Below are 27,470 nucleotides of genomic sequence, written 5' to 3'. Positions count from 1 at the left end.
CCTAACAACTGCACCAGACATATGTTGTCTTATATAGGCGTTGCCAATCGCAGCGCCCACTCTGCCTGTTTACATATCTGTATTTGAATACTCATGTCTATACACGTTTCTTTGGCGCTTCAGTGTACGAACATATCTCTATATGATGACTGTCACCTCACTGTAAGCAGAAATGGGTGAAAGAGGAGGATCTTGCATAAACCCTGTTAGTAATCCTGCTCTTTCCCTAGTTAAACAACAAAGGGGCAAAGTTAACGCTATCTCACCCACTGCTAATTAATATTCACTGTCGATAATTTTTGACATTGGTCATCCTGATTGTGCAGTGGTGCTACGATGTGTGTTGTTCACTCTCGGCATACGACCGACATTAGAAGTTTCTTTAAACAGTGCTTGCCGGACAGTGTGTCTAAGGCGTTCAGCCTGACCGAGCTGCCTCCAAACATGTCTCCGACGATTGTCTGATTGAAGACATATGCGGCACTCATCGGTGAAGAGAACGTGATGCCAATCCTCAGCGGTCCATTCAGCATATTACTGGGCCCATCTGTACCGGGCAGCATGGTGACGTGGTTGCAAAGATGGACCTCGCCATGGACGTCAGGAGTGAAGTTGCGCATCATGCAGCGTATTGCGCACAGTCCTGTGGCGTTGTTGGCAGGGTTCCTCCGAGCCATAATCCGTAGGTAGCGGTCATCCACTGCTGTAGTAGCCCTCGGGCGGCCTGAGCGACACGTGTTCGACAGTTCCTGTCTCTCAGTATTTCTCTATGTCCGAACAACATCGCTTTGGTTCACTCCCAGACGCCTGGACACTTCCCTTGTTGAGATTGCTTGCTGGCACAAAGTAAAACTGCGGACGCGATCGAACCGTGGTACTGACCGTCTCAGGCATGGTTGAACCAGAGTCAACACGAACCGTGTACCTCCTTCCTAGTGGAATGACTGGCTGATCGGCTGTCGGACCCCCTCCGTCTGATAGCCGCTGCTCATGCGTGGTTTTCGACATCTTTGGGTGCGTTTAGTGACATCTCTGAACAGTCGAAGGGACTGTGTCTGTGATACAATATCCACAGTCAACGTCTATCTTCAGGAGTTCTGGGAACCGGGGTGATGCAAAACTTTTTCTGATGTGTACGTAAAGGGCTTATTTCAACAGTGGTACAAGTCTATTTTTGTTCATTCTGAGATACAGAGTCCTAAAGTTAAATGAGCGCTGAAAAATCTGCAGTTGAGATACCAGAAATATTCAAGCATATGGCTTCTTGCTAGAGATGAACCTTTCTTTCTGTTTGTTTGGATCATTAATGTCAGAAGCATTATAGACAGAAAAGTGGAGGTAGAATACATTGAGTACATACACAATCACAATGAAATAAATAAATGCAGGAAATATATAGGGATAGAGTGGAATGGGCAATGTGCCTTTATGTAACCCTTTTAGCCCCCAACCTCAGCCATAGGAATGCTAGGTATGTTTTATTATCTCAGCAACTTCTTTTCTGATAGCAAGTTGCTAAGATTGATAGCAACTGCTCCAGGCATTACAGAGACATGTCACCGCTTTTGTCAGCCTCCCCTCCAACTCCATCCATAGCGGTGAAACCTAATCAGCACTGTCATCGGTGATCCTAGCGACTCCGAAAACTTCGATCCGACGTTTATAATGGTCCTTGTAGAATATTTTTACACGTAAGGGACTCTCATTCTCAACCACACTAATACGGATGGCAGAAGTATATTATCTCTGAAGAATTTGTATACGAATATGAGTCATTTACATACGAATGTGGTTGAAATGACACCAGACCTTCCTTAATTATGCTTCTGCATCACCCCTTCTCCACCTGCATCCCTATCCAAATGTAAGACAGCTGGTCCTTACCCTCACAGTACTTTTTTCCAGACTGTAAGTGATATGTGTACCAGTTTTTCCAATGGTTTTGCCGCAGTGGTAAGACTGGTTCCCGTCATGTCATCCACGTTACGCGTTGTCGGGCTTGGCTAGCACTTGGATGGGTGACTGTCCGGGACTGCCGAGCGCTGTTGGCAAGCGGGGTGCACTCAGCCCTTGTGAGGCAAACTGAGGAGCTACCTGACTGAGAAGTAGCGACTCTGGTCACGAATGCTGACAACGGCTGGGAGAGTGGTGTGCTAACCACATGCCCTTCCATACCTCATCCAGTGATGCCTTAAATCTGAGGATGACACTGTGGCCGGTTGGTACCGCTGGGCCTCTGAGGACTGCTCAGAGTTTGCATTCATCTGGGCTCGGTTCCAAGCTGGGTCTAAAATTTTTTCGGCTCGGGGACTCAGTGTTGTGTTGTCCTCATCATCATTTCATCATCATCGACACGCAAATCGCCCAGTGTGGCGTCAACTGAAAACACTTGCAATTGGGCGGCGCATCTTCTCCAGGTGGGGACTCCCGGCCATCAGTGCCACACGATCATTTCATTTTTATATCAATATATACATACATAGTATTTCTCTGAAGAAATTAATCAATGGAGTACGAGTAGATCAGTACCAATCGATCTTATTTTGCTATGGAGTTAGGTATTGGAATCGTATACTGCCACCAGCAAATTTTTTAAGTAGCCCTTCAAGCTGACCTTCAACAGAAATAAGTGTGATGTAGTTCGCGCAAGGATACGTAAAGGTCCCATACCATTCAGTATCCAACCAGTTGTGATCAATGACTGTAAACAGTAACAATCGTTAAGTGTAAGGGACAGTCAAATGAAAACAAGACGTATAGAAAAAAGTAGTAAACTCTTTGTAATTTCAAAATTAATGGTCATAACAGTTAATACCGTTGTCCCACTGTGAGACAAGACGGTTAATATCTTCATGTAAAAATGTTTATGGTTGCGTGCGGAACCATGATTGTACCTAGGTTTGCACATATTCGTCCGAAACAGATCGACCACCACGAATGTATTTCTTCACGGCTCCAGAAAAATGGAAATCTCATAGGGAGAGAATAAGACAGTGTGGAGAATGCTTAAGAGCTTCTCGGAGGAACTTCTGCAGCACAGTCAAAACAGCCTACCAACAAAATTCCCCCCCCCCCCCCCCAGCATGTTATCCAGGCTGCTTCGACTACGCTGTAGAAGCTTCGCTTGGAAGCCCCTACACATGCTCGATACAGCCCAGATACTCGCAGGCCATCGATTTGCTTCGAACGATGACGTGCATTCCTGGGTGCAGTCACTGTTCCTTGAGCAACCGCAAACATTTCTACAAGAAGGCACTGATCGTCTTCTCTCACAGTGGGATAAATCTATTAACAGTTATGATGATTAATTTTGAAATAAAGAAAAGTTTACTTCTTACTTTTTTCCGTCTGTCTCGTTTTCATTTGACTGCCCCTTATATCTAGAAACAAATTGATTCCTAACACTTTCGTCTCGCGTAGTGACCACGATGGCGTCCACCTTCGTAGCACAGCGGTAGCGTTAACAGCCTACCACGCAAGGGGGCCTGGGTTCGATTCCCGGCAGGGGACTGGGAGTTGTGTGTCCTTCATCGTCATTTTCATCATCATTGACACGCAGGTCGCAGAAGTGGCATCAACTAAAAAGACTTGCAATACGGCGGCCGAATCCGAAGGGGATATCGCGGCCAATAGATACCATACGACGCGACTGCTACGGTCGCAGGTTCGACTCCTGCCTCGGGCATGGATGTGTGTGATGTCCTTAGGTTAGTTAGGTTTAAGTAGTTCTAAGTTCTAGGGGACTGATGACCACAGATGTTAAGTCCCATAGTGCTCAGAGCCATTTGAGCCATTAGATGCCATACGATCATTACATTTCCTCACGATGGCAACATCCGCAAAAGTCAGCTGCACAGAGAGCAGGACCGAACACTTTTTACCACTCGCCATCGTCGAACAGACAACGAAGACGGTTCAAATGGCTCTGAGCACTATGGGACTTACCTTCTGAGGTCATCAGTCCCCTAGAACTTAGAACTACTTAAAAGTAACTAACCTAAGGACATCACACACATCCATGCCCGAGGCAGGATTCGAACCTGTGACTGTAGCGGTCGCGCGGGTCCAGACTGTAGCGCCTAGAACCGCACGGCCACCCAGGCCGGCACAACGAAGACGGATCATGATGCCGGAACACATGTGACCTTCAACACATATCGATCGGCATACAGCTGTAGATATCAAAAATGAAATAGAATAATTGATGAATATTAGTTTGCCGCCTTCTTTTCTTTAACAGACGATAGCAGAAACAGACAACGAGCCCTATTCTGTTGGTCAGTGGCTCTCTAGAGAAGTTCCAGATAGGACAGGCATAGTTCATGACTGACCAGATGCTTGTTCCAAAGATTCGTAGACCACATTTGACATAAAGCGATGCACTTGTCGTTCATTAATGCATAGAGAGCCTCCATGATCTGTGAGGTCTTCTTCGATACGTGATGCCTTCAAATCAGGTGCAAATAGAGTATTATCCTGAAGACTTCCCTGTCAGTACCCACCGGTTGGCGTGTAGCAGACGTATTTGTTCAGATAGTGAAGGTTTCCTCTTCGCAGCTTTGAGTACTACACGCCACTCACTTAGCGACTTAGCAGCGTCATGGCATGCATCTCCAAGTAGCCGTCGACTCACCAGTGACGGGGGATCCTGATGATGAGCTCAGTGCAGCCAGCGTAGGAGATGGTCATGTAATATACACTACTCGCCATTATAACTGCTACACCAAGAACAAATGCAGATGATAAACGGGTATTCATTGGACAAATATATTATACTAGAACTGACATGTGATTACATTTTCACGCAATTTGGGTGCATAGATCCTGAGAAATCAGTACCCAGAACAACCACCTCTGGCCGCAATAACGGCCTTGATACGCCTGGGCATTGAGTCAAACAGAGCTTGGATGGTGTGTACAGGTACAGCAGCCCATGCAGCTTCAACACGATACCACAGTTCTTCAAGAATAGTGACTGACGTATTGTGACGAGCCAGTTGCTCGGCCACCATTGGCCAGACGTTTTCAGTTGGTGAGAGATCTGGAGAATGTGCTGTCCAGGGCGGCAGTCGAACATTTTCTGTATCCAGAAAGGCCCGTACAGGACCTGCAACATGCGGTCGTGCATTATCCTGCTGAAATGTAGGGTTTCGCAGGGATCGAATGAAGGGTAGAGCCACGGGTCGTAACACATCTGAAATGTAACGCCCACTGTTCAAAGTGCCGTCAATGCGAACAAGAGGAGACAGAGACGTGTAACGAATGGCACCCCATACCATCACGCCGGTTGATATGCCAGTATGGCGATGACGAATACACGCTTCCAATGTGCGTTCACCACGATATCGCCAAACACGGATGCGACCATCATGATGCTGTAAACAGATCCTGGATTCATCCGAAAAAATGACGTTTTGCCATTCGTGCACCCAGATTCATCGTTGACTACACCATCGCAGGCGCTCCCGTCTGTGATGTAGCGTCAAGGGTAACCGTAGCCATGGTCTCCAAGGTGATAGTCCATGCTGCTGCAAACGTCGTCGAACTGTTCGTGCAGATGGTTGTTGTCTTGCAAACGTCCCCATCTGTTGACTCAGATATCGAGACGTGGCTGCACGATCCGTTACAGCCATGCGGATAAGTTGCCTGTCATCTCGACTGTTAAGGATGCGAGGTCATTGGGATCCAGCACAGCGTTCCATATTACCCTCCTGAACCCACCGATTCCATATTCTGCAAACAGTTAGTGGATCTCGACCAACGCGAGCAGCAATGTCGAGATATGATAAACCGCAATCGCGATAGGCTACAATCCGACCTTTATCAAAGTCGGAATAGTGATGGTACGCATTTCTCCTCCTTACACGAGGCATGACAACAACGTTTCACCAGGCAACGCCGGTCAACTGCTGTTTGTGTATGAGAAATCGGTTGGAAACTTTCAAAATGGCTTTGAGGACTATGGGACTTAACTTCTGAGGTCATCAGTCCCCTAGAACTTAGAACTACTTAAACCTTACTAACCGAAGGACATCACACACATCTATTCCCGAGGCAGGATTCGAACCTGCGACCGTAGCGGTCGCGCGGCTCCAGACTGTAGCGCCTAGAACCGCTCGGGCACACCGGCCGGCGTTTGGAAACTTTCCTCAAGTCAGCACGTTGTAGGTGTCGCCACCGGCGCCAACCTTGTGTGAATGCTCTGAAAAGCTAATCATTTGCATATCACAGCATCTTCTTCCTGTCGGTTAAATTTCGCGTCTGTAGCACGTCATCTTCCTGGTGTAGCAATTTTAATGGACAGTAGTGTAGGACAAGTGAACTTTTTCAAAGTTATAATTTTTTCTGAACATAGCACTGGAACGTTCTTCTTATTAAACAACAAAATGATGCCTTGCTTAAAAGAATTATAAAACTTAGCGTTATAAGAATATGAGTTCGTCCTTTTTTTATTGCCTCCATTCTTTGTAATTATGTCGTTTAAATTCTTGCAGGGATATACCGAATGTAAAACTGTAACCTGTACAAAAGTCATTTTTGTAACAAATTATTGTATGATAAATTATCTTAATCATTGTAGCGAAGTAAGTAGAAGTTTCTAAGTTGAGTAAAGTTGACTCAAGCAAGCAACAATTTTTTGGAAATATTTGGTAAGTTCCTATGGGACCAAACTTCTGAAGTCATCCGTCCCTAGGCTTACACACTAATTAATCTGACTTAAACTAACTTACGCTAACGACAACACACACACACGCCCCAGTGAGGACTCGAACCTCCGACGGGGGGAGCCGCGCGAACCGTGGTAAGCGCCCCTAGACCGCGCGGCAAGCAACAATTCCTAATACAGTCATCAAGTTAAAGTTCTGAGTAGAATAGGCCTAAATAAAAATTGTTACTTCAGTGGTAACAATGTAAATGTTGAAGTACCACAGCCGTATGTTCCGGTTGTGTCGTTGTATCGAACAAAGAAATTTCGTTATAAAATGGAACACCTACAGCCGCCCTTACGATTTATTTATTATATGACTACCAGTTTCGATGCTTCAGTATACCACCTTCATGCTTTAACCGACGCTGAGTGGGTTAACGCCAGTCGTATACACTATTCTATCACTAGGCCAACATCTATGAACTGGTTTACGTAGACTGCCTGTAACAACGATGTTGTGTCTTCAACTATCAACCAACAGTTGTCAGGTAGCATAGCAGTACCTGCTGAAATTCTGTTGGGTTCCTCTTCACGAGTGTTCGCGTCTGGCATTTGGCAGCTTTGAGTGCTATACGTCACTCACTCGGTAGTTGACGGTTGCAGCACAACATCGTTGTTACAGGTAGTTTCCGAAAATCAATTCACAGATGTTGGCCACTATTAGAATCGTGTATAAGCCCCTCAGCCTCCATGAAGCACAGAAGATAGTGCACTGAAGCACCAAAACTGGTAACCATGTAATAAATAACATCGTAACGTTGGCTGTAGGTGTTTCATTTTATTACATATGTGAACTGCCGAAGTCCCTTAAACCTCCGATCAGAAGGATGGACATACAAAAGAAATTTAGGGGTTGAACAGGAAAAAACAGATACCATAAAGGCTTAATCTTTTACGTATTTCGCCGGCCGGGGTGGCCGAGCGGTTCTAGGCGCTACAGTCTGGAGCCGCGCGACCGCTACGTTCGCAGGTTGGAATCCTGCCTCGGGAATGGATGTGTGTGATGTCCTTAGGTTAGTAAGGTTTAAATAGTTCTACGTTCTAGGGGACTGATGACCTCTGAAATTAAGTCCCATAGTGCTCAGAGCCATTTGAACCATTTTCTTTTTACGTATTTCATTAACAGACAAATATGGAGAAGTAACGACATAAATGGGATGAAAGTAATATAAAGGAATCCATGGAAAAGGATCATAGTTCTTGAAATGACAATTAGAGAAGCAAATGAGAAATACTCAGTTTCAAGAAGTACATTAGGTGATATCCTTAAAGCTTTATGGGGAAACAGAGAGGTAGCCGTAAACCCAGTTTTAGGAAATTACATGACGATGATGAACGGAAACAATATTGTGCAATCAATGAAACCTTCGAAGAACGCTGAATTGGTTCAAATGGCTCTGAGCACTATGGGACTTAACATCTGTGGTCATCAGTCCCCTAAAACTTAGAACTACTTAAACCTAACTAACCTAAGGACATCACTCACATCCATGCCCGAGGCAGGATTCAAACCTGCGACAGCAGCGGTCGTGCGGTTCTAGATTGGCCAAGTTCTAATAAAGACTCTAATGAACTAAATTCGAGATGGCCTTTTCAAGAAAACAGTGCAAATTATTTCTCTACTGGTGAAACTCTGAAGCTGCCATGGAGATGTGTTTTCTCAATGGCTATCATGTCAACTTGTACTGAACGTGTAGGCACTGGATTCGCAGCAAAACTTAAGTGAAGTAGCAGAGGCAACCCCCTGCAGATTTCGAGCATTACGAGGTGCATTCAAGTTTTAAGGCCTCCGATTTTTTTTCTCCGGACTGGAAAGAGATAGAAACATGCGCATTGTTTTAAAATGAGGCAGCGTTCATTGTCAATATGTCCCAGAGATGGCAGCACCGTACGGCAGATGGAATTTTACCGCCAGCGGCGAGAATGAGAACTGTTTTAAATACTTAAAATGGCGACGTTTTCCATACTTGAACAGTGTGCAATCATTCGTTTTCTGTATTTGCGTGGTGTGAAACCAACTGAAATTCATCAACAGTTGGAGACGTGTGGTTATGGAGTTATGGATGTGTCGAAAGTGCGTTCGTGGGTGCGACAGTTTAATGAAGGCAGAACATCGCGTGACAACAAACCGAAACAACCTCGGGCTCGCACAAGCCGGTCTGACGACACGATCGAGAAAGTGGAGAGAATTGTTTTGGGGGATCACCGAATGACTGTTGGTCAGATCTCCTCCAGAGTTGGCATTTCTGTGGGTTTTGTGCACACAATCCTGCATGACGACCTGAAACTGCGAAAAGTGTCATTCAGGTGGGTGCCACAAATGCTGACGGACGACCACATGGCTGCCCGTGTGGCATGTTGCCAAGTAATGTTGACGCACAACGACAGCATGAATGGGACTTTCTTTTCATCGGTTGTGACAATGGATGAGACGTGGATGCCATTTTTCAATCCAGAAACAAAGCTCCAGTCAGCTCAATGGAAGCACACAGATTCACCGCCACCAAAAAAATTTCGGGTAACCGCCAGTGCTGAAAAAATGATGGTGTCCATGTTCTGGGACAGCGAGGGCGTAATCCTTACCCATTGCGTTCCAAAGGGCACTATGGTAACAGGTGCATCCTACGAAAATGTTTTGAAGAATAAATTCCTTCCTGCACTGCAACAAAAACGTCCGGGAAGGGCTGCGCGTGTGCTGTTTCACCAAGACAACGCACCTGCACATCGAGCTAACGTTACGAAACAGTTTCTTGGTGATAACAACTTTGAAGTGATTCCTCATACTCCCTACTCACCTGACCTGGCTCCTAGTGACTTTTGGCTTTTTCCAACAATGAAAGACACTCTCGGTGGCCGCACATTCACCAGCCGTGCTACTATTGCCTCAGCGATTTTCCAGTGGTCAAAACAGACTCCTAAAGAAGCCTTCGCCGCTGCCATGGAATCATGGCGTCAGCGTTGTGAAAAATGTGTACTGCAGGGCGATTACGTCGAGAAGTAACGCCAGTTTCATCGATTTCGGGTGAGTAGTTAATTAGAAAAAAAATCGGAGACCTTAGAACTTGAATGCACCTCGTACCTGCTGCAATTCTGTTGGGTTCCTCTTCACGAGTGTTCGCGTCTGGCATTTGGCAGCTTTGAGTGCTATACGTCACTCACTTGGTAGTTGACGGTTGCAGCGCAACATCGTTGTTACAGGTAGTTTCCGAAAATCAATTCACAGATGTTGCCCGCTATTAGAATCGTGTATAAGCCCCTCAGCCTCCATGAAGGCCAGAAGATAGTGCACTGAAGCACCAAAACTAGTAACCATGTAATAAATACACTCCTGGAAATTGAAATAAGAACACCGTGAATTCATTGTCCCAGGAAGGGGAAACTTTATTGACACATTCCTGAGGTCAGATACATCACATGATCACACTGACAGAACCACAGGCACATAGACACAGGCAACAGAGCATGCACAATGTCGGCACTAGTACAGTGTATATCCACCCTTCGCAGCAATGCAGGCTGCTATTCTCCCATGGAGACGATCGTAGAGATGCTGGATTTAGTCCTGTGGAACGGCTTGCCATGCCATTTCCACCTGGCGCCTCAGTTGGACCAGCGTTCGTGCTGGACGTGCAGACCGCATGAGACGACGCTTCATCTAGTCCCAAACATGCTCAATGGGGGACAGATCCGGAGATCTTGCTGGCCAGGGTAGTTGACTTACACCTTCTAGAGCACGTTGGGTGGCACGGGATACATGCGGACGTGCATTGTCCTGTTGGAACAGCAAGTTCCCTTGCCGGTCTAGGAATGGTAGAACGATGGGTTTGATGTACCGTGCACTATTCAGTGTCCCCTCGACGATCACCAGTGGTGTACGGCCAGTGTAGGAGATCGCTCCCCACACCATGATGCCGGGTGTTGGCCCTGTGTGCCTCGGTCGTATGCAGTCCTGATTGTGGCGCTCACCTGCACGGCGCCAAACACGCATACGACCATCATTGGCACCAAGGCAGAAGCGACTCTCATCGCTGAAGACGACACGTCTCCATTCGTCCCTCCATTCACGCCTGTCGCGACACCACTGGAGGCGGGCTGCACGATGTTGGGGCGTGAGCGGAAGACGGCCTAACGGTGTGCGGGACCGTAGCCCAGCTTCATGGAGACGGTTGCGAATGGTCCTCGCCGATACCCCAGGAGCAACAGTGTCCCTAATTTGCTGGGAAGTGGCGGTGCGGTCCCCTACGGCACTGCGTAGGATCCTACGGTCTTGGCGTGCATCCGTGCGTCGCTGCGGTCCGGTCCCAGGTCGACGGGCACGTGCACCTTCCGCCGACCACTGGCGACAACATCGATGTACTGTGGAGACCTCACGCCCCACGTGTTGAGCAATTCGGCGGTACGTCCACCCGGCCTCCCGCATGCCCACTATACGTCCTCGCTCAAAGTCCGTCAACTGCACATACGGTTCACGTCCACTCTGTCGCGGCATGCTACCAGTGTTAAAGACTGCGATGGAGCTCCGTATGCCACGGCAATCTGGCTGACACTGACGGCGGCGGTGCACAAATGCTGCGCAGCTAGCGCCATTCGACGGCCAACACCGCGGTTCCTGGTGTGTCCGCTGTGCCGTGCGTGTGATCATTGCTTGTACAGCCCTCTCGCAGTGTCCGGAGCAAGTATGGTGGGTCTGACACACCGGTGTCAATATGTTCTTTTTTCCATTTCCAGGAGTGTAACATCGTAACGTTGGCTGTAGGTGTTTCATTTTATTACATATGTGAACTGCCGAAGTCCCTTAAACCTCCGATCAGAAGGATAGACATACAAAAGAAATTTAGGGGTTGAACAGGAAAAAACAGATAGCATAAAGGCTTAATTTTTTACGTATTTCGCCGGCCGTGGTGGCCGCGCGTTTCTAGGCGCTACAGTCTGGAACCGCGCGACCGCTACGTTCGCAGGTTCGAATCCTGCCTCGGGCATGGATGTGTGTGATGTCCTTAGGTTAGTAAGGTTTAAGTAGTTCTAAGTTCTAGGGGACTGATGACCTCAAAAGTTAAGTCCCATAGTGCTCAAAGCCATTTTGAAAGTTTCCAACCGATTTCTCATACACAAACAGCAGTTGACCGGCGTTGCCTGGTGAAACGTTGTTGTGATGCCTCGTGTAAGGGGGAGAAATGCGTACCATCACTATTCCGACCTAAGGACATCACACACATCCATGCCCGAGGCAGGATTCGAACCTGCGACCGTAGCGGTTTCGCGGTGCCAGACTGAAGCGCCTAGAACCGCACGGCCACACCGGCCGGCGAACGCTGAATTGAATGGCACATTTGTCGGGGTTGCGTCAATGAGAATTGTTCCCATATAGAGGTAAAAAGGCTTTACTGTACGAGTACAGTTATATTACCCTACTTACTTACAAACAAAACATAACACGTCAAAGTTGATGAATCGAAAATTCAAAGAAAGAGGTGAATTGCCGCACTGAAACGCAGTGTAGTTTTGACTGAAAATCGCGTGAGTGGTGCTGTTTCTCTGTAGCTCACAGTGTAGCCGCGATTTAGGTGCTGTCACTTGTGCTGGAGCTTAGAAACAGCTCTCGCCTGATACAATGAGCTGTCCGATACAACCCGACCATCCGCTATGTGTATGTATATAGGATAAGCAGAAAGTCCTTCCACGTATTAATACAGTTAGACATGTAGATGAGCACTGTTGTGAATATAAAACAATAGGGAAACGGTACACTTTGTACTATTCTTGAACAGAATTACGAGTGAACATTCGCCGACGAAATCAACCCGTAAGCGGTCTGCACACTTAGCCATCCAGGGATCGACTAAGCGAGGCTACATGCGGAAAGGCATGAATGTTTCAAGTCTTCGGGCATCGTCAGTGAATGAGAGTGATCGTGAGTTCGAGCCACTTATGCATGAATGTGCAACACTGCTCGCGAGCTTTTCACATGCAAACGATCAGAAGAACGTTATGTTGTCTGAAGAGTGTACGATTGATCGTAACTCACGGAATCGTAACGTTTTTGGTTGTTTTGGGGGAAGAGACCAAACAGCGAGGTTATCGGTCTCATCAGATTAGGGAAGGACGGGGAAGGAAGTCGGCCGTGCCCTTTCAAAGGAACCATCGCGACATTTGCCTGGAGCGATTTAGGGAAATCACGGAAAACCTAAATCAGGATGGCCGGACGCCGGATTGAACCGTCGTTCTCCCGAATGCGAGTCCAGTGTGCTAACCTTGCGCGGTCCGTAACTTTTTTCTTTGGGCAAAAGACAAACCGCAATTTTATGAGGAAATTGGATGCAATCCATCCCAAGTTACGACTTGGGGAGCGTTAAGGGCAGACTGCCTGCTTAGATCGTATTTCTTTCATGGTTCTATGAGCCAACACACCTATCTTTACATGATGAATACATAGCTATTTCCAGAATCAAGAGCTGGAGGAGTCGTTAAACTTCAATGGGAAGGGGCTTCACCACATTTTGCTGTGCCTACAAACTGCTAAGTGAACTGTTTTCAAATCGCTGGATTGGACGTAGTTCAAGAGAGGCGTCAACACTGTTGCCACGACATCCACAAAGCCTAGACGTGACCACACCCGACAACACACTGTGGGACATAGTGAAAGGAGACGTTAGTAAGCGACGATATGTGCACGACGATCAGCTGAAAGGCTGAGTTCACATTTGAAAGGGTTAGCCTTGATGTGCTGCGGCGGATACGCCCAAGAACATGGTGTCGCATCAAACTTTGCATCGCACATCGAAGACCGCACACTGACCATGATTAACGAACATTTGTAACAATGTTCGCATTTTATTCACATTAAATATTAATAATAACCAGACATTGTTTATTCAGAACAAATGTTGAAACTTAAAAACACACTCTTTCGTTTTCGAACGGTATTTACCTACATGTCTAACGGTACTACGCTGTTAACATGTGGGGACTTCTCGCCCAACCTGTACTTCCTGACACGTGGTGACAGTAGGAGGTACTGCACAGTCAAGGCCTTCATTTTTATCTTTCCATTTCGTTAATCCACCTGGACAGCTGCCCACGTTAACACGCGGATTCAGCTGTACGGGGAGCCGCAACGGCCCCGGATCGAATACGCCCGGCGGTTCAATAACGGTGCGCTGGTCAGCCCCGATGTGGTTTTTAAGCGGTTTCCCACATCCGAATACGTACCCATGTTCCGCCTCAGTTACACGATTTAGAAAACGTTCGCGCACTTTCACTAGACAATTGAGGAACACAAATTTCGTCCCTACAGGCAAGAGGTTGGTAACAGAAATGGCATCTGCGCAACCTCAACAAGTGCCATTGCCAAATCCAAAAATTAGCATGCTGACACAGTGATGATATAGGATAAGGCCAGGGCAAAAAAGAAAAGTAAGATTCTTCGATTTCATTAGCATGGATGGGATGTCAACTTCCGCTCCTAAGCTTACCAGCTTACATGACTATGAAAACTTATGATAATACTTTAAAATTTTTGAAGAGGATAAAATACGTAAAAGTCCTGACACTCCAGGCTCGTAAATCGTAGGTGGAAACAGTGACTTTGGATCAGGCCCAGAGATGTGCTCAGAGAGCACAGTTGTTAAGGTGATCGCACACAGCAGGTAGGAGTTCCAGGATCTGGTCTGGAACTGAGGTTTTCGTATGTGACACCGAAGCATGTTACCTAAATCCCTCAATATTATTTCATCTAGGCGTCTTCGTGACTCTTGGATGGTTGCAGATGACGTCTGTGGTGTCGACACTACAGAAGCCTTTTTATGAAGGTCAGGACCAGAAACTGCACATGCGCTACGCAGTTTAGGTGCATTGTGTGACAGGGAAGCTAGGTTGCTATGGGGAACAGTATAATCACTCACATCAGACTGATAGCTGGTGTCCCCACTGGGATATGTGCAAGAATGAACATCGTCCGCGAAACTTACATTTACTGAGATGCTCACTGTACAAATTTTTACATTTACACAAATAATCGCGTCTGCGGAGCAAAGATACTCTTACACTGAAGAAAAGATGTGTTGAACAACCTAAAGATGATTTCAGTTACCTGCGCACGCGCGTTTTTCATAGTTATGAAACAAAGACTAACAGTGCAGTTCGTGCACAATCTGACAAGAGATGTTTGCACTGACTTGGAAAATGAACACTCGAACAGATCACTCTGGAGAGGATTCTACTAAATATAACATGAGCTTCTGGTATGTTCTCGAAGAAGTAATTCATCACATTAATAATTACATGAACTTCGTGTTTTAAGTAAGTTAACAATTTAAATATAACTGCATCTTTTACTGCTTGTAAAAAATAAGGTTGAAAGTAGTAACATAGATTGTTTTCATTTATAACGAAATATAATGTCTGAAATAATGGAGTATACCGCGTGTATACGACAACAAATATTTAGCTTTTACAAATTACGCTGTTATTAATGAAAAAGTTAAGTGAGTTTTTGCAACATACCAGTAGTTTTCTATTTCGTGATTAATAAAACTTCGTAAATTACGTTTGGAAAGATATTCGAAATATTTCGAATTTGTTGTAACTCATGTAAAGTGGAATCCATAGGATAACTAATTTTCATGGCACAACTTTATCTCACAGAAACATGCAAACTTGTTATTACATTATGGCCAAATTAGAAAAGATATAAAATTTGGTAAATGCACAAATGTATAGCCTGGCTATTTTAACAACATGAACCTCATACTTTGTTGCCCAAAATCGGAATAAACATTATTGAGAAGAATGTGGTACCGTAAAAATCAGTTAAAGTACACTATTCGTCATCGCCATACTGGCGTATCACCCGGGTTGATGTTATGGGGTGCCATTGGTTACACGTCTCGGTCACCTCTTGTTCACACTGAGGCACTTTGAACAGTGGACGTTACATTTCAGATGTGTTACGACCCGTGGCTCTACCCTTCATTCAATCCCTGCGAAACCCTCCATTTCAGCAGGATAATGCACGACCGCATGTTGCAGGTCCTGTACGGGCCTTTCTGGATACAGAAAAAGTTCGACTGCTGCCCTCCCCAGCACATTCCCCAGATCTTTCACCAACTGGAAACATCTGGTCAATAGTGGCCGAGCAACTGGCTCGTCACAATACGCCAGTCACTACTCTTGATGAACTGTGGTATCGTGTTGAAGCTGAATGGGCAGCTGTACCTGTACAAGCCATCCAAGCTCTGTTTGACTCAATGCCCAGGCGTATCAAGGCCGTTATTACGGCCAGAGGTGGTTGTTCTGGGTACTGATTTCTCAGGATCTATGCGCCCAAATTGCGTGAAAATGTAATCACATGTCAGTTCTAGTATAATATATTTGTCCAATGAATACCCGTTTTTCATCTGCATTTCTTCTTGGTGTAGCAATTTTATTGGCCAGTAGTGTAGTTTTTCAACACTTAAACAAAACTCTTGAATACCGTGCTTTGTCTTGAAATTCCAGAGCCAGCCATCGCTCGCTTTAAATGTTGGTAACATTTTAAGTTTGACAAGGGCCAATATTTGGCATGTTTTAAATTTAATTTTGTATTTGACCTATCTGAAGAAGGCTACATTGCTATAGCCGAAACCTAGGTAAAGTTTCTTAGCTTATACAACTGGAGGCTTTATGTTCATTACTCAAGCTTCTGTCCTAATCGAAGGTAAAGAAAAACCTCTAGAAAAAATAACGAGCTAATGGCCGAAACGAATGATCCCTCGAACTTGTAGTGAAATACTGAAACTGTAATTACCACAAGTACCTTTTACTCAGTAGAATGCTACAGTATCATATTCATCCTTCAGCTGTAGTAATAAGTTTCAAATCAAAGCCAATAACTCGATCTATTCCTCTCACTTACAGAAAAATATAGAAAACTACACGGAGGTGGACATATCTCCGGCTTACAGATACCTCAGGAGGTCTTCTGACTGGATGGGGATGGCAATGCGCGACTGGGATCCTGTGGAGATGATTTCGCGCATTGAGGACATAGCAGCCCCTATCTGCGAAGACGCGCTAAATAGTTCGGAGATGATCAGCTTTATAAAGTATGTGTACTACTGCAAAGGAAAAAAAATTGTGGTTGTAGAGTACAAGCTACGTAAGTTTTTAACACAGTGTACCAATAATAAGCGCGTCGCGCACTGGTGTTCCAGGTCGGCGCCCAAATTCGACCTGTACATCATGGAGAGGTTGCTGGGTCCGTGTTTCTACGGCGTGGTGCACGCAGTCGGCTCTCCACCAGTGGTGGGTCTCGCCACCCACGGGGCGCACCCGTGCACCCACTGGAGCCACAGGAACCCAGACAGTCCGGCCTACCTGCCGCTCTGGGTCCTGCCGTACTCTCACCACATGTCCTTCTGGGAGAGGCTCTACAGCGCCTACATATGGCTCTACTTTAACTTTGTGTGGCACAGTATGGTGCTGCCGAGACACGACGAGATACAGAAGAGCTACTTCGGTCCTTCAGTCCCATCGGTGTTCGATCTCGAGAGAAACTTCAGCCTGATGCTCGTTTCTAACCACTTCACTTAATGCTATCCCAGGCCGAATCTCCCAAATTTCGTTGAACTGACTGCCAGACATTAAACCTCTTCCTCAGGTATAGTATATAATTATTAACTTTTTGCTTAAACACAGTCCAGGTGGACTGATTCGTTCATTCAAATAGCGGTTTCGACAGATTTTTGCATGGTAAAAGGTCTTCCATGAGGTTTAGGGCGAGACGACTGGGATCGTTTTCCTTCATCTGATTCTTCCTGAGTGAAATGTTACATCGTGGCAGTGATCGAGCAACTTTCTAAAAACTTTCTGTGGTGATATTATTAATTATGAAGGTGGCAGGGGTAAAATACAGGGAGCGAAAGGCTATTTACAATTTGTACAGAAAGCAGATGGCAGGTATAAGAGTCGAGGGACATGAAAGGGAAGCAGTGGTTGGGAAGGGAGTGAGACAGGCTTGTAGCCTCTCCCCGATGCTATTCAATCTGTATATTGAGCAAGCAGTAAAGGAAACAAAAGAAAAGCTCGGAGTAGGTATTAAAATCCATGGAGAAGAAATAAAAACTTTGAGGTTCGCCGATGACATTGTAATTCTGTCAGAGACAGCAAAGGACTTGGAAGAGCAGTTGAACGGAATGGACAGTGTCTTGAAAGGAGGGTATAAGATGAACATCAACAAAAGCAAAACGAGGATAATGGGATGTAGTCGAATTAAGTCGGGTGATGCTGAGGGAATTAGATTAGGAAATGAGACACTTAAAGTAGTAAAGGAGTTTTGCTATTTGGGGAGCAAAATAACTGATGATGGTCGAAGTAGAAAGGATATAAAATGTAGAACGGCAACGGCAAGGAAAGCGTTTCTGAAGAAGAGAAATTTGTTAACATCGAGTATTGATTTAAGTGTCAGGAAGTCGTTTCTGAAAGTATTCGTATGGAGTGTAGCCATGTATGGAAGTGAAACATGGACGATAAATAGTTTGGACAAGAATAGAATAGAAGCTTTCGAAATGTGGTGCTACACAAGAATGCTGAAGATTAGATGGGTAGATCACATAACTAATGAGGAGGTATTGAATAGAATTGGGGAGATGAGGAGTTTGTGGCACAACTTGACAAAAAGAAGGGATCGGTTGGTAGCACATGTTCCGAGGCATCAAGGGATCACAAATTTAGCATTGGAGGGCAGCGTGGAGGGTAAAAATCGTAAAGGGAGACCAAGAGATGAATACACTAAGCACATTCAGAAGGATGTAGGCTGCAGTAGGTACTGGGAGATGAAGAAGCTTACAGAGGATAGAGTAGCATGGAGAGCTGCATCAAACCAGTCTCAGGACTGAAGACCACAACAACAACACATTATTAATACTATGTAAACATGGAATGTAGGAAGGACGAGGAGAAGGAAAGGCTATAAAGATGGGTTGGAAATCATGAAGGCTAGGCATTGTGATAATGCAATGCCGAAAGTTGAAACTTTGTCCACGACCGTGATTCGAACCCGGATTTATCGCTTCTCATGAACTGTTTTCTTAACCTCTTTGGCCATCCGGACACGGTCCCTCATCGACTCAAATTTCCAACTTATCGCAAGTTGCATTGCAGCATCCCTCGCACATTAAAATCTCTACCCGTAAATCCTGATTTCCGTAAGAGTTCGGACGATGTTTGTGCACCGTTTTCAGAAATGTATTTCTGTCGGACATGGGCCACAGAACAGAAGCTATTGGAATATACACGTTATTACTGCTTCTGGCGTAGAGCTTTCGCTCCTATCATTGTTCAGAACATTTATGTATTTCGTTTTCCGTGGGCCTTTGGAGGGAACTCCATCCTGTATGCTATTTGGCTGAGTACAAGAAAGTCTTTGTTGTAAGATAGTAAACTGGTCGTGCACTCCCGCTGCCTATACTGATTTTGTCAAAACTACAAACCAACTTTAGTGACACCCACACCTCTCTGTCTATGGAAAAAGAATCCTTGCTAGTTTTGGGTCCCTGCTTATATTTTCCAAGGTGGTCTAAGCGTTTGATCTCGAGTACACAACAGAGGCAAAATTTCTATCGAGATTATTAGATCCAGATAGTTCATGTCTGATAAGTGTGTGTTTAAATGTAAGGGCTACTCTGAGATGAAGAGAAGTAAAGGAGAGTAAATCACAGTGGACCACATCAGTCCAGCCCGAACATTGTGACCCAACAAAAAGAAAAAGAAACGTGACTGAACTGATGATGCGCAGTTATCATATAAAGTAGATTTTTTTTTCATGTGAGGAGTGAGATAAGGCAGTCGAGGCAGGGATATATATCCTGTGCCTATTCGACATTCACATACATTTCAGCTACAAAACATGAGCAGCTGCTGCACCGAGACTGCTCTCAATTCGTTAGTGTTTCCACTGGCGCAAACTTTCTCATGCCTCTGCCCATGCTCGTGAGGTAGATGCCCGCTGAACTGAAACGCAGTAAAGCAAAGACAAGCGATACAAATTTTGAGCAAAGAAGTTAACATGATTATCCCCTTTAACTGTAATTAAATAATAAGTCTCCTCTAATTTACGTCTATGGTCACAAACTTTTTGTTAACAGATTACCCGTTTCGGTCTATAATGACCATCATCAGATTTGTTTTATAAAAACTTTTGACGATACGACTATGGCTGCAGTACATTAGGACTTTCTTTTTATAAAACAGATCTGATGATGGTCATTATAGACCGAAACCGGTAATCTGTTAACAAAAAGTTTGTTACCATAGACGTAAATTACAGGAAACTTATTGTACATACGTGTCACTCTTTTATTCGCGACAATGTCGCAGCTTGTAATTAAATATTTAAGACAAATTTGAAGAGATAATCATTACGGGCTTACCACGTGCTCACTGAAGCCAGCATTTATCTTTAGAATTCCTGGAATTATTTACGCTCCACTCAAGTGCAACTCATATTTTCCTTCTTTGCTTCGTTTAGGTTTACTGTTTGTCACTGCCTTCAGAACGGTCTGATACAACTAACTAAATTCAAGGTTATGTCAAATTTAATACAAATTCAGTAGTACGTGAACTACAGTAACATTATGTGTCAATGGGCTTTGTGTTTCACAAACAGGACGTACAGGAGTGGCTGGACGGAGCCACAGAGGGTGCTATCTACTTCAGCCTGGGCACCAACGTACTGAGTAGCACAATGCCACCAGAAAAGCGACGGGCCTTCCTCGACGCCTTCTCCCAGCTGCCGCAGAGTGTGCTCTGGAAGTGGGAGAAGGACGACGCAACTGACCTGCCACCTAACGTCAGAATGTCCAAATGGCTTCCACAACAATCTGTACTAGGTATGCAATATATATAGTCAAACTGGAGAAAATTTGCATAATATGCAAGACAAAATTCATTTAATTTTCTCTTACTAGCACTTGTTTCAGCACTTTCAGTGCTATGTCAGTGTTTCTCTTTTCTTTTTCTTTTTTCTCCTGCCTGATATATTTTTGTGATATGGTAGAAGCTTCGTATCCCACCACTGCCTACCGAGCGGGGTGGCGCAGTGGTTAGACACTGGACTCGCATTCGGGAGGACGACGGTTCAATCCCGCGTCCGGCCATCCTGATTTAGGTTTTCCGTGATTTCCCTAAATTCCCAATTCCCTAATTTCCCAAATGCCGGGATGGTTACTCTGAAAGGGCACGGCCGACTTCCTTCCCCGTCCTTCCCTAATCCGATGAGACCGATGACCACGCTGTCTGGTCTCCTTCCCCAAAACAACCAACCAACCAACCACCACTGCCTGGGGCATCTTCAAACACGTCATCGGTGATCACCGGTTCTCAGTACGAAGCAGGAGTCATCTCTGAAGACATTTCTACTCCAGTAAACGAGAGTCCAGACTGAATACGCCCGACACCACGATCAAATGGGCTTGTTGGTGTACAGAAGTCGAGAAGTCGAAGGCAGTCTGCGGAAGGGGCGCAATACGCTCATCACCCTATCTGTGAGCCACCTATTAATGGTCCTTGTGATCACTGAAGCACCAGTTGCAAGTCAGATCGATGGTAATGATGAATCCGGAGCTCTGAGTGCCTCTCTGACGATTGCTCACTTCTATTCAAATCTCGACCGATTCACCGATCACTCTAACCCACTTGTTTGAGCCCAGCTACACGCTGATATGTGCGTATATTGTTCACGCACCTGTCTGCGAAGCATAGCTACTGAGTACACGGGATGAAATTCGCAAAGACTTTATGCCCCGGTGTGCTATCCTTGCAAGTTGCGCCGTGAAATTGTGCTGCAGCGTCACACGTTTATCCATCGAGTGCCAAAGTTTACAATTTTGCATTTTCTGTCAATACCTGTATGAATATCACTTTTGACCAATTGGCATAACTCCTTCATGACGCGTCTTTTTTTAAATTGTATCTTTCATATGACAGTTCCAGCCTAAAATGATTGTTGACGTTATGTGTCGTGAATATAACACTTAAGTTATATTTTTTTGCAAAAAAAAAAACTTGATGTAGGTCTGATACACTATAAATATTATGTATAATATTTCATGACTGAACTACGAAATGTGGCTGTACTGCATATGTATACTGACGTCAATATACGTCAGATTATTGCTCCTTAAGAAATAGTTTCATGTCGAATTCATACGATTCTCAAAATCTTTTCTTATCACAAAAACTTCCGAGACAAATTAATAATTTTAAAGAACTACTAAAGATACGTAAAGTTCCAAAACTTGTATGAATAACAGAAAAATCAGTGAATTTGGTCTTGCACAAAAGCAGACAGTTTGTCGACGTTTTTTTCCCAGCATGAAAATTATTAAAAGCTAAAATATTTAAAAAGACCCCTGTCTTGTAGCTAAGTATTCGATTACCCTTTTATTATTATCATCGTTATTGTTGGTAAAGACACTCCTCGAGCTAGTCTCTGAAATGTATGTTGTCAAAGAGGAAATAGTGACGTTCAGTGCCGATGAAGTTCTTCGCTTTAACCCCTGGCATCAGAAGCGGCAGGAAAGTGATGTATTTTCTCAGGAAAGAAGGCCTTCGTCAGAACGGCGACATAAAAATTTTACATTGAGAAACATCTGAAGGTTATGTTGGACACTGAAGTTGGGTCTAATTTGACTTGTAGGCTGTAGTAAGAGATCCGAATCTGAGAACGATCGAACCATCCCGATTTTCAAATAGTGGTCAGTTTAGACACGCAACCCTGCTGGGGTTTCGTGTCTGGGAAAAAATTCGCTCATGCGATAAAGGAAAGTTTTCACAGCGAGCTGCCTTATTACGAAGGCGAGGAGCGCGACTGTTTTTGTTTACAAGTGCTGGCAGAAATGGGTAGACGTCTTTTACGTTGCCAATAATGAAAAAGTGATGTTGCGTATAAAAATGAATGAAACTGCGTTGACACTCAGGTGTGGCCACGGTGCTATCTCGAGTAATGTAAGTACCATTGTCTAGCATTGTTCATGACAGTATACATGGAAGGAGGCTAAATATCAATGACTGCCGGCGGCAACTGGAGGTGGATTCACAGAAGAATTCAAAGCCCCCAACCTGAAACGTGCTGTAGGAGACTTATTCAAGTCTAGACTGTTAGCCTCTAATAGTGAGGCGAATACCTATGGCGTAAGAACAACGATAGACATACATGGGAAATTTCAGTACAATATGTGTGTACTATTCTGCACCTCTATTCACCACAAGCAAATGTGGTATTTGGTCGGAATTCAGTGATGGAAGATGGCATCAAACATTGGGAATTGTACTGGCACTGCAATCTATTTAGCACTTATAAAGCAAAGGACAGCCTGATCAGATGACAACACCTCAACTATAAACTGCCAGAGCTCACAGTATTTTCAGTTTGTGAAGAGTGCTAGACGTAGAATTCTGAAAAAATGTTTTCTCCTTGTCAAAGACAGCACACCTGTGAATAACAAACACCACGTATACACCCAAACCTCTGTCAGTCAGTATTGATCTCTTCTCGCTCGTTTCCACATCTTTCATCTGTGTCAAGGGCACCCATTACCTTTTTATCAGCTGCGTAAACTTATTATGTGCATGATACATATACCCCTCAAATTATTTTGTACAAAGTTTTCAGCAGCAAATGTGAAGCACATATTTACAAAAATGGATTATTTTCCTAGTGTGCATTTGCAAATGCACAAAAGACATATTGTTATCTAGATATGAGTGTACTTGTTTCCTATTTCACTACTTAATATGGTGAACTTATTTTTGTTTAATTAAGATAGCTGTAAAATGCTTGCCTATTAGTTTTTTCTTACTATGTTAGTTGCAATCTATTTCATATATCAGTGTACCACACATCCTGTCACCTAGGGACAGGGAAGGAATGTAGTTAATTCTTTCAAACAAGTCATCAGACATTTTCTACATCGTTGTTGCAGTCTCCTCCACGTTAGCCTCACTTGTGCAAAACCTTTGCAGCCATTTGAACCTGCTACCCACAGACAAGCTTTGGCCTCACTGCCTCCAATCGCCCCCCCCCCCCCCCCCCCCCCCCACACACACTTCCCTCCATTATCAAACTGACGATTATTCTATGCCCCAGAATGTGCTCAATCAACCAAACCCTTCTTTTAGTAAAATTGTGAAATACTTTTCTTTTATCCAATTTTAGAGCTAGTACCTCATGATTTACTCATCTAATGTTCAGTACCACATTTGCAAAGCTTCTATTTTCTTCTTGTCTCAGTTGTTTATTGTACAGGTTTCACTTCCATATAAGACAGACAAATGCCTTCAAAAAAGACAGTTTGCGTTTTGTATCTTCCTTGTTTCACCAATCACGAATTATTTAGTTGCCCAAATAGCAAAACAACTTAAAGTACTTCAGTCCCTAGTTTAATGCCCTCAGCACCGCCAGATTTAATTCAACTAGAGCCCATTATCCTTGTTTTATTTTAGTTGGGATTCATCTTTTTACGTCTTTTCGAACCATTACCTATTCCGTTCAACTGCTCTTCCAAGTCCTTTGTCGTCCCTGACTGAATTACAATGTAATCAGCAAAAACCAAGTTTTAATTTTTTGTTCTTGAGCTTTAACGCCCTCCTCAAATTTCTTTTTCGTTTGCTTCACATCTTTCTCAGTGTGCAGACTGAGTAACATCAGCAGTACTCTACAAACCTGTCTCCCTCCCTTCTCAGCTTGATCCTCAATTTCATGTCTGTCTGTTACAACTCGCGTCTGGTCAATGTATAAATTTTAGGTAAACTTTTTCTCTCTGTACTTTATCGCTGGTACCTTCAGACGTTCAAAGGCTTTATTCCAGCCAACATTGCAAAAGATTTCTCTAAATCTATAAATTACCTTCTAGGATAAATGTATTGCTTGACTTGTTCCTACACTTCTGCTAAATCCAAAACGAACATTCATGTGGTCGACTCTATTAGTTTTCCAGTCTTCACAAATAATTTGTGTTGCTGGTTTTATAACAATGTCCTATTACACTGCTGGTTCGATTATATTCACACCTATCGGCAGTAGCCTTTTTCTGAAAGTAATAGTAATTATTACATTCCAGTTAATGCCTTTCTACCTAATGAAGTCATAATTATGTTAACTGTAAGTGTGTTTGTGGTACCAATTACATGTTTCGATTACTTGGTCGCAGAGTTCTTCTACAGTAGAGGTAGACAATCATTCAGATTTGACACAAATTGCAAATATGGAAAAGTCATAATCGCACACTTCTGTATTAAGTGTTACGCGTTTCAAAACATTTGTTTTAGTATCTTTCAGCAGAAATTCAGACCATACAGCAAACATTAGAATGACAACCCCAATGAACTATTTCCCCTGTTGGCTACTGCAGTGTAATGTTGGACTGGAACTTCTGAGGACAGAAGAACTTTCGCACACTTTTTCACTTTCATTCTTCTTCAGCATCCCTAGAAAGTTTGTCGCATCATCATTTAGGCACACTATGCACTCTGAATCCAGTTTCAGTATAGTACTTTACTTAAAACCGTACACATGTTCGATGTCGCTAGCCTCTCCAGTGACTGCTTATGTCCATGAAACTTTCCTCTAAAGTAATTATGGTAGCTTACTGAGAAATACTCTGGTTTTACCTTGTTTATAGCTAAATAATATCTGCACATTAAGTTTCTGTATACAAAACTGAAAATGGTGATGAGTTGAAGCGGAAGATACTAATTCCTACAGATTCTTAAAAAACTAGTACTCCAGAAATAAATTGACAAATATGATACATGAAATTACTCTTTGTATCATTAGCAATGTATGTGTTTGTCATCCAGAGCACATCCAAATGTTAGAATCTTCATCACACAAGGAGGCCTGCAGAGCTTCAATGAAGCCACTTATTATGGTGTCCCTTTAATTGGGATTCCATTCATGGGAGATCAGCATTACAATGTAGCAAAAATGGTATCTGCTGAAATTGGTTACAAGCTGCAGTTTCGAAGTATCACAAAGGATGTGGTTCTAAAAGCTACTAGAGCTATTCTTGGTGATCCTAAGTAAGTAACATTTCTTTTAGATTTTCAAATGTTCTCACCACTATATTTAGTGGGCAGTGTTGGTATCTATAATATCACTTGCAGTTTCCGTGTCTGAATCATATCAATTCAAAATTCAGTTACTCTATTACACAGTATTCATTAGTTATCGACATGATGGGTCTATCAGGCTGTATAGGCATTATAGCCTTAGCCTGCCTGACTTTAAGTCACCACTACGAAGGCAGCAACAGGCAACAGTTGGTTGTACTACTCCTCATCTCTAAGTCAATGATGTAAACAGTCCTTTGTTGTTAGTTAAGAGTAATATGTATTATTAAATTTCATATTATCAAATTTGACATAATATAATTGATGAAGGTTGTTCAGAAAATTTTCTGTTATACCTGATTATCAGATTTTTTCATCTTTTCATTTAATATGTATCATAGTTTCTTAAAATATTTTTATAATGTTCTTGCCTTTTGTCTTCTATTCCTACAGATGTATACACATGCATATACATATATCCTCTTTATCAGGCATTTCTTATTTTAGGCAAATGAATGAACTCACTTCGTTTCTGTTGTATTCTTTCGTTTTCTCTGCTGCACGATGTAAGTCGAGTCAACAAGCTTTGTTTACACCCATTGTTAAGTATTTACCCTATGCCATGTGATTGTTTCCATGTAGTAGGTTTAAATTTCACTTTTTATTGCCAGTACATCACTGCTTTGCTCCACCAACTCACTCTAGTATAAAGCTATGTTCTCAAAACAATTACCATTCACCTTTTCTCACTATGAAAACAAATTCACCTCCTTCATTTATCTTGAGCCTCGTTGATTCACAGTATGCTCAGTCTTATAGAACATTAGCTCTTGTTGTAGACATCAGACTGTTTACATAAATGATAGTATAATATTGCTTTTGGAAAACAAATATGTCAGAAGTGCAATTTTAGTGGTCATTTCATATTAATGAGAAGTCCTTTTTAATTCTGGATGTGCATATCAAAATCAAGAACAGTAATTACAGATAAGAAAATATTGTTTTCTGTTATAATGCAATTCAAGTTACTTATTGGATGTAACATTTCTGTACAGAATCGAATGTGTACTGAAATGAGCCATCATCCACTATGTAATATATAATGGTTATCTAAAAATAGTTTTTTTAGTGATTAAATTATGGCTTCCCCCTATATAGTTAATGACAAAGAGCATGTTGCAGAGCATTCATATGTAATTTCACTTCCTGAAAATTTTTTATTTTAGCCCTTTCCTTAGTGATCTCGCGTCCGTCGGCCGTCGTAATTTAATATATTATTATTGTTATTATTTTTTGATTGTTGCCGACTTACGTGATGGGCCTTAATAAAAATGATATTTCATTTAATTTTGATTTACGATTAAATGCTTTCCTGAAGTTCTCCTTTTTAACAATATTAATCTCAAATTATTTGTTACGTTAATGAATGTTAGACTCGCTGAATCTTAAAACATGAGCATATAAGCTGAACAATGTAATAAACTTTTCATATTAATTTCCGCGGCTAGTCAGTTCACTTTAAAGCAATAAATCTTTAGTTATTAATTACAATTGCGGCCCACACACGCGCGAGAGTATTTTTCTTACCTCCGTTAACCATTGTATTGTAGCCGGAGTCCTGGTTCTGGCTCTCGGCTATGGCACTGAAAATAAGAATCTTAAAGCTACGTATTTC

At 43.4% G+C, this 27,470-nt stretch overlaps 1 protein-coding gene across 1 annotated transcript in view; it reads left to right on the top strand.

The window, feature by feature from the left end:
- Window positions 1–4,605: 4,605 nt before the first annotated feature.
- LOC124605914 (UDP-glucuronosyltransferase 2B31-like) overlaps window positions 4,606–27,470 on the top strand; it is a 33,772-nt gene continuing 10,907 nt past the window's right edge. Inside the window, exons 1-5 of the mRNA XM_047137867.1 lie at window positions 4,606–4,689; window positions 16,604–16,791; window positions 16,900–17,164; window positions 20,352–20,574; window positions 25,546–25,765. Of these exons, the coding sequence (XP_046993823.1) occupies window positions 4,606–4,689; window positions 16,604–16,791; window positions 16,900–17,164; window positions 20,352–20,574; window positions 25,546–25,765 (980 nt within the window). The remainder of the gene's footprint in view (window positions 4,690–16,603; window positions 16,792–16,899; window positions 17,165–20,351; window positions 20,575–25,545; window positions 25,766–27,470) is intronic.

The sequence above is a fragment of the Schistocerca americana genome, chromosome 3 (assembly GCF_021461395.2).
Source record: "Schistocerca americana isolate TAMUIC-IGC-003095 chromosome 3, iqSchAmer2.1, whole genome shotgun sequence".
NCBI lineage: Eukaryota > Metazoa > Arthropoda > Insecta > Orthoptera > Acrididae > Schistocerca > Schistocerca americana.
This window is presented reverse-complemented; position numbering and strand designations above follow the sequence as displayed.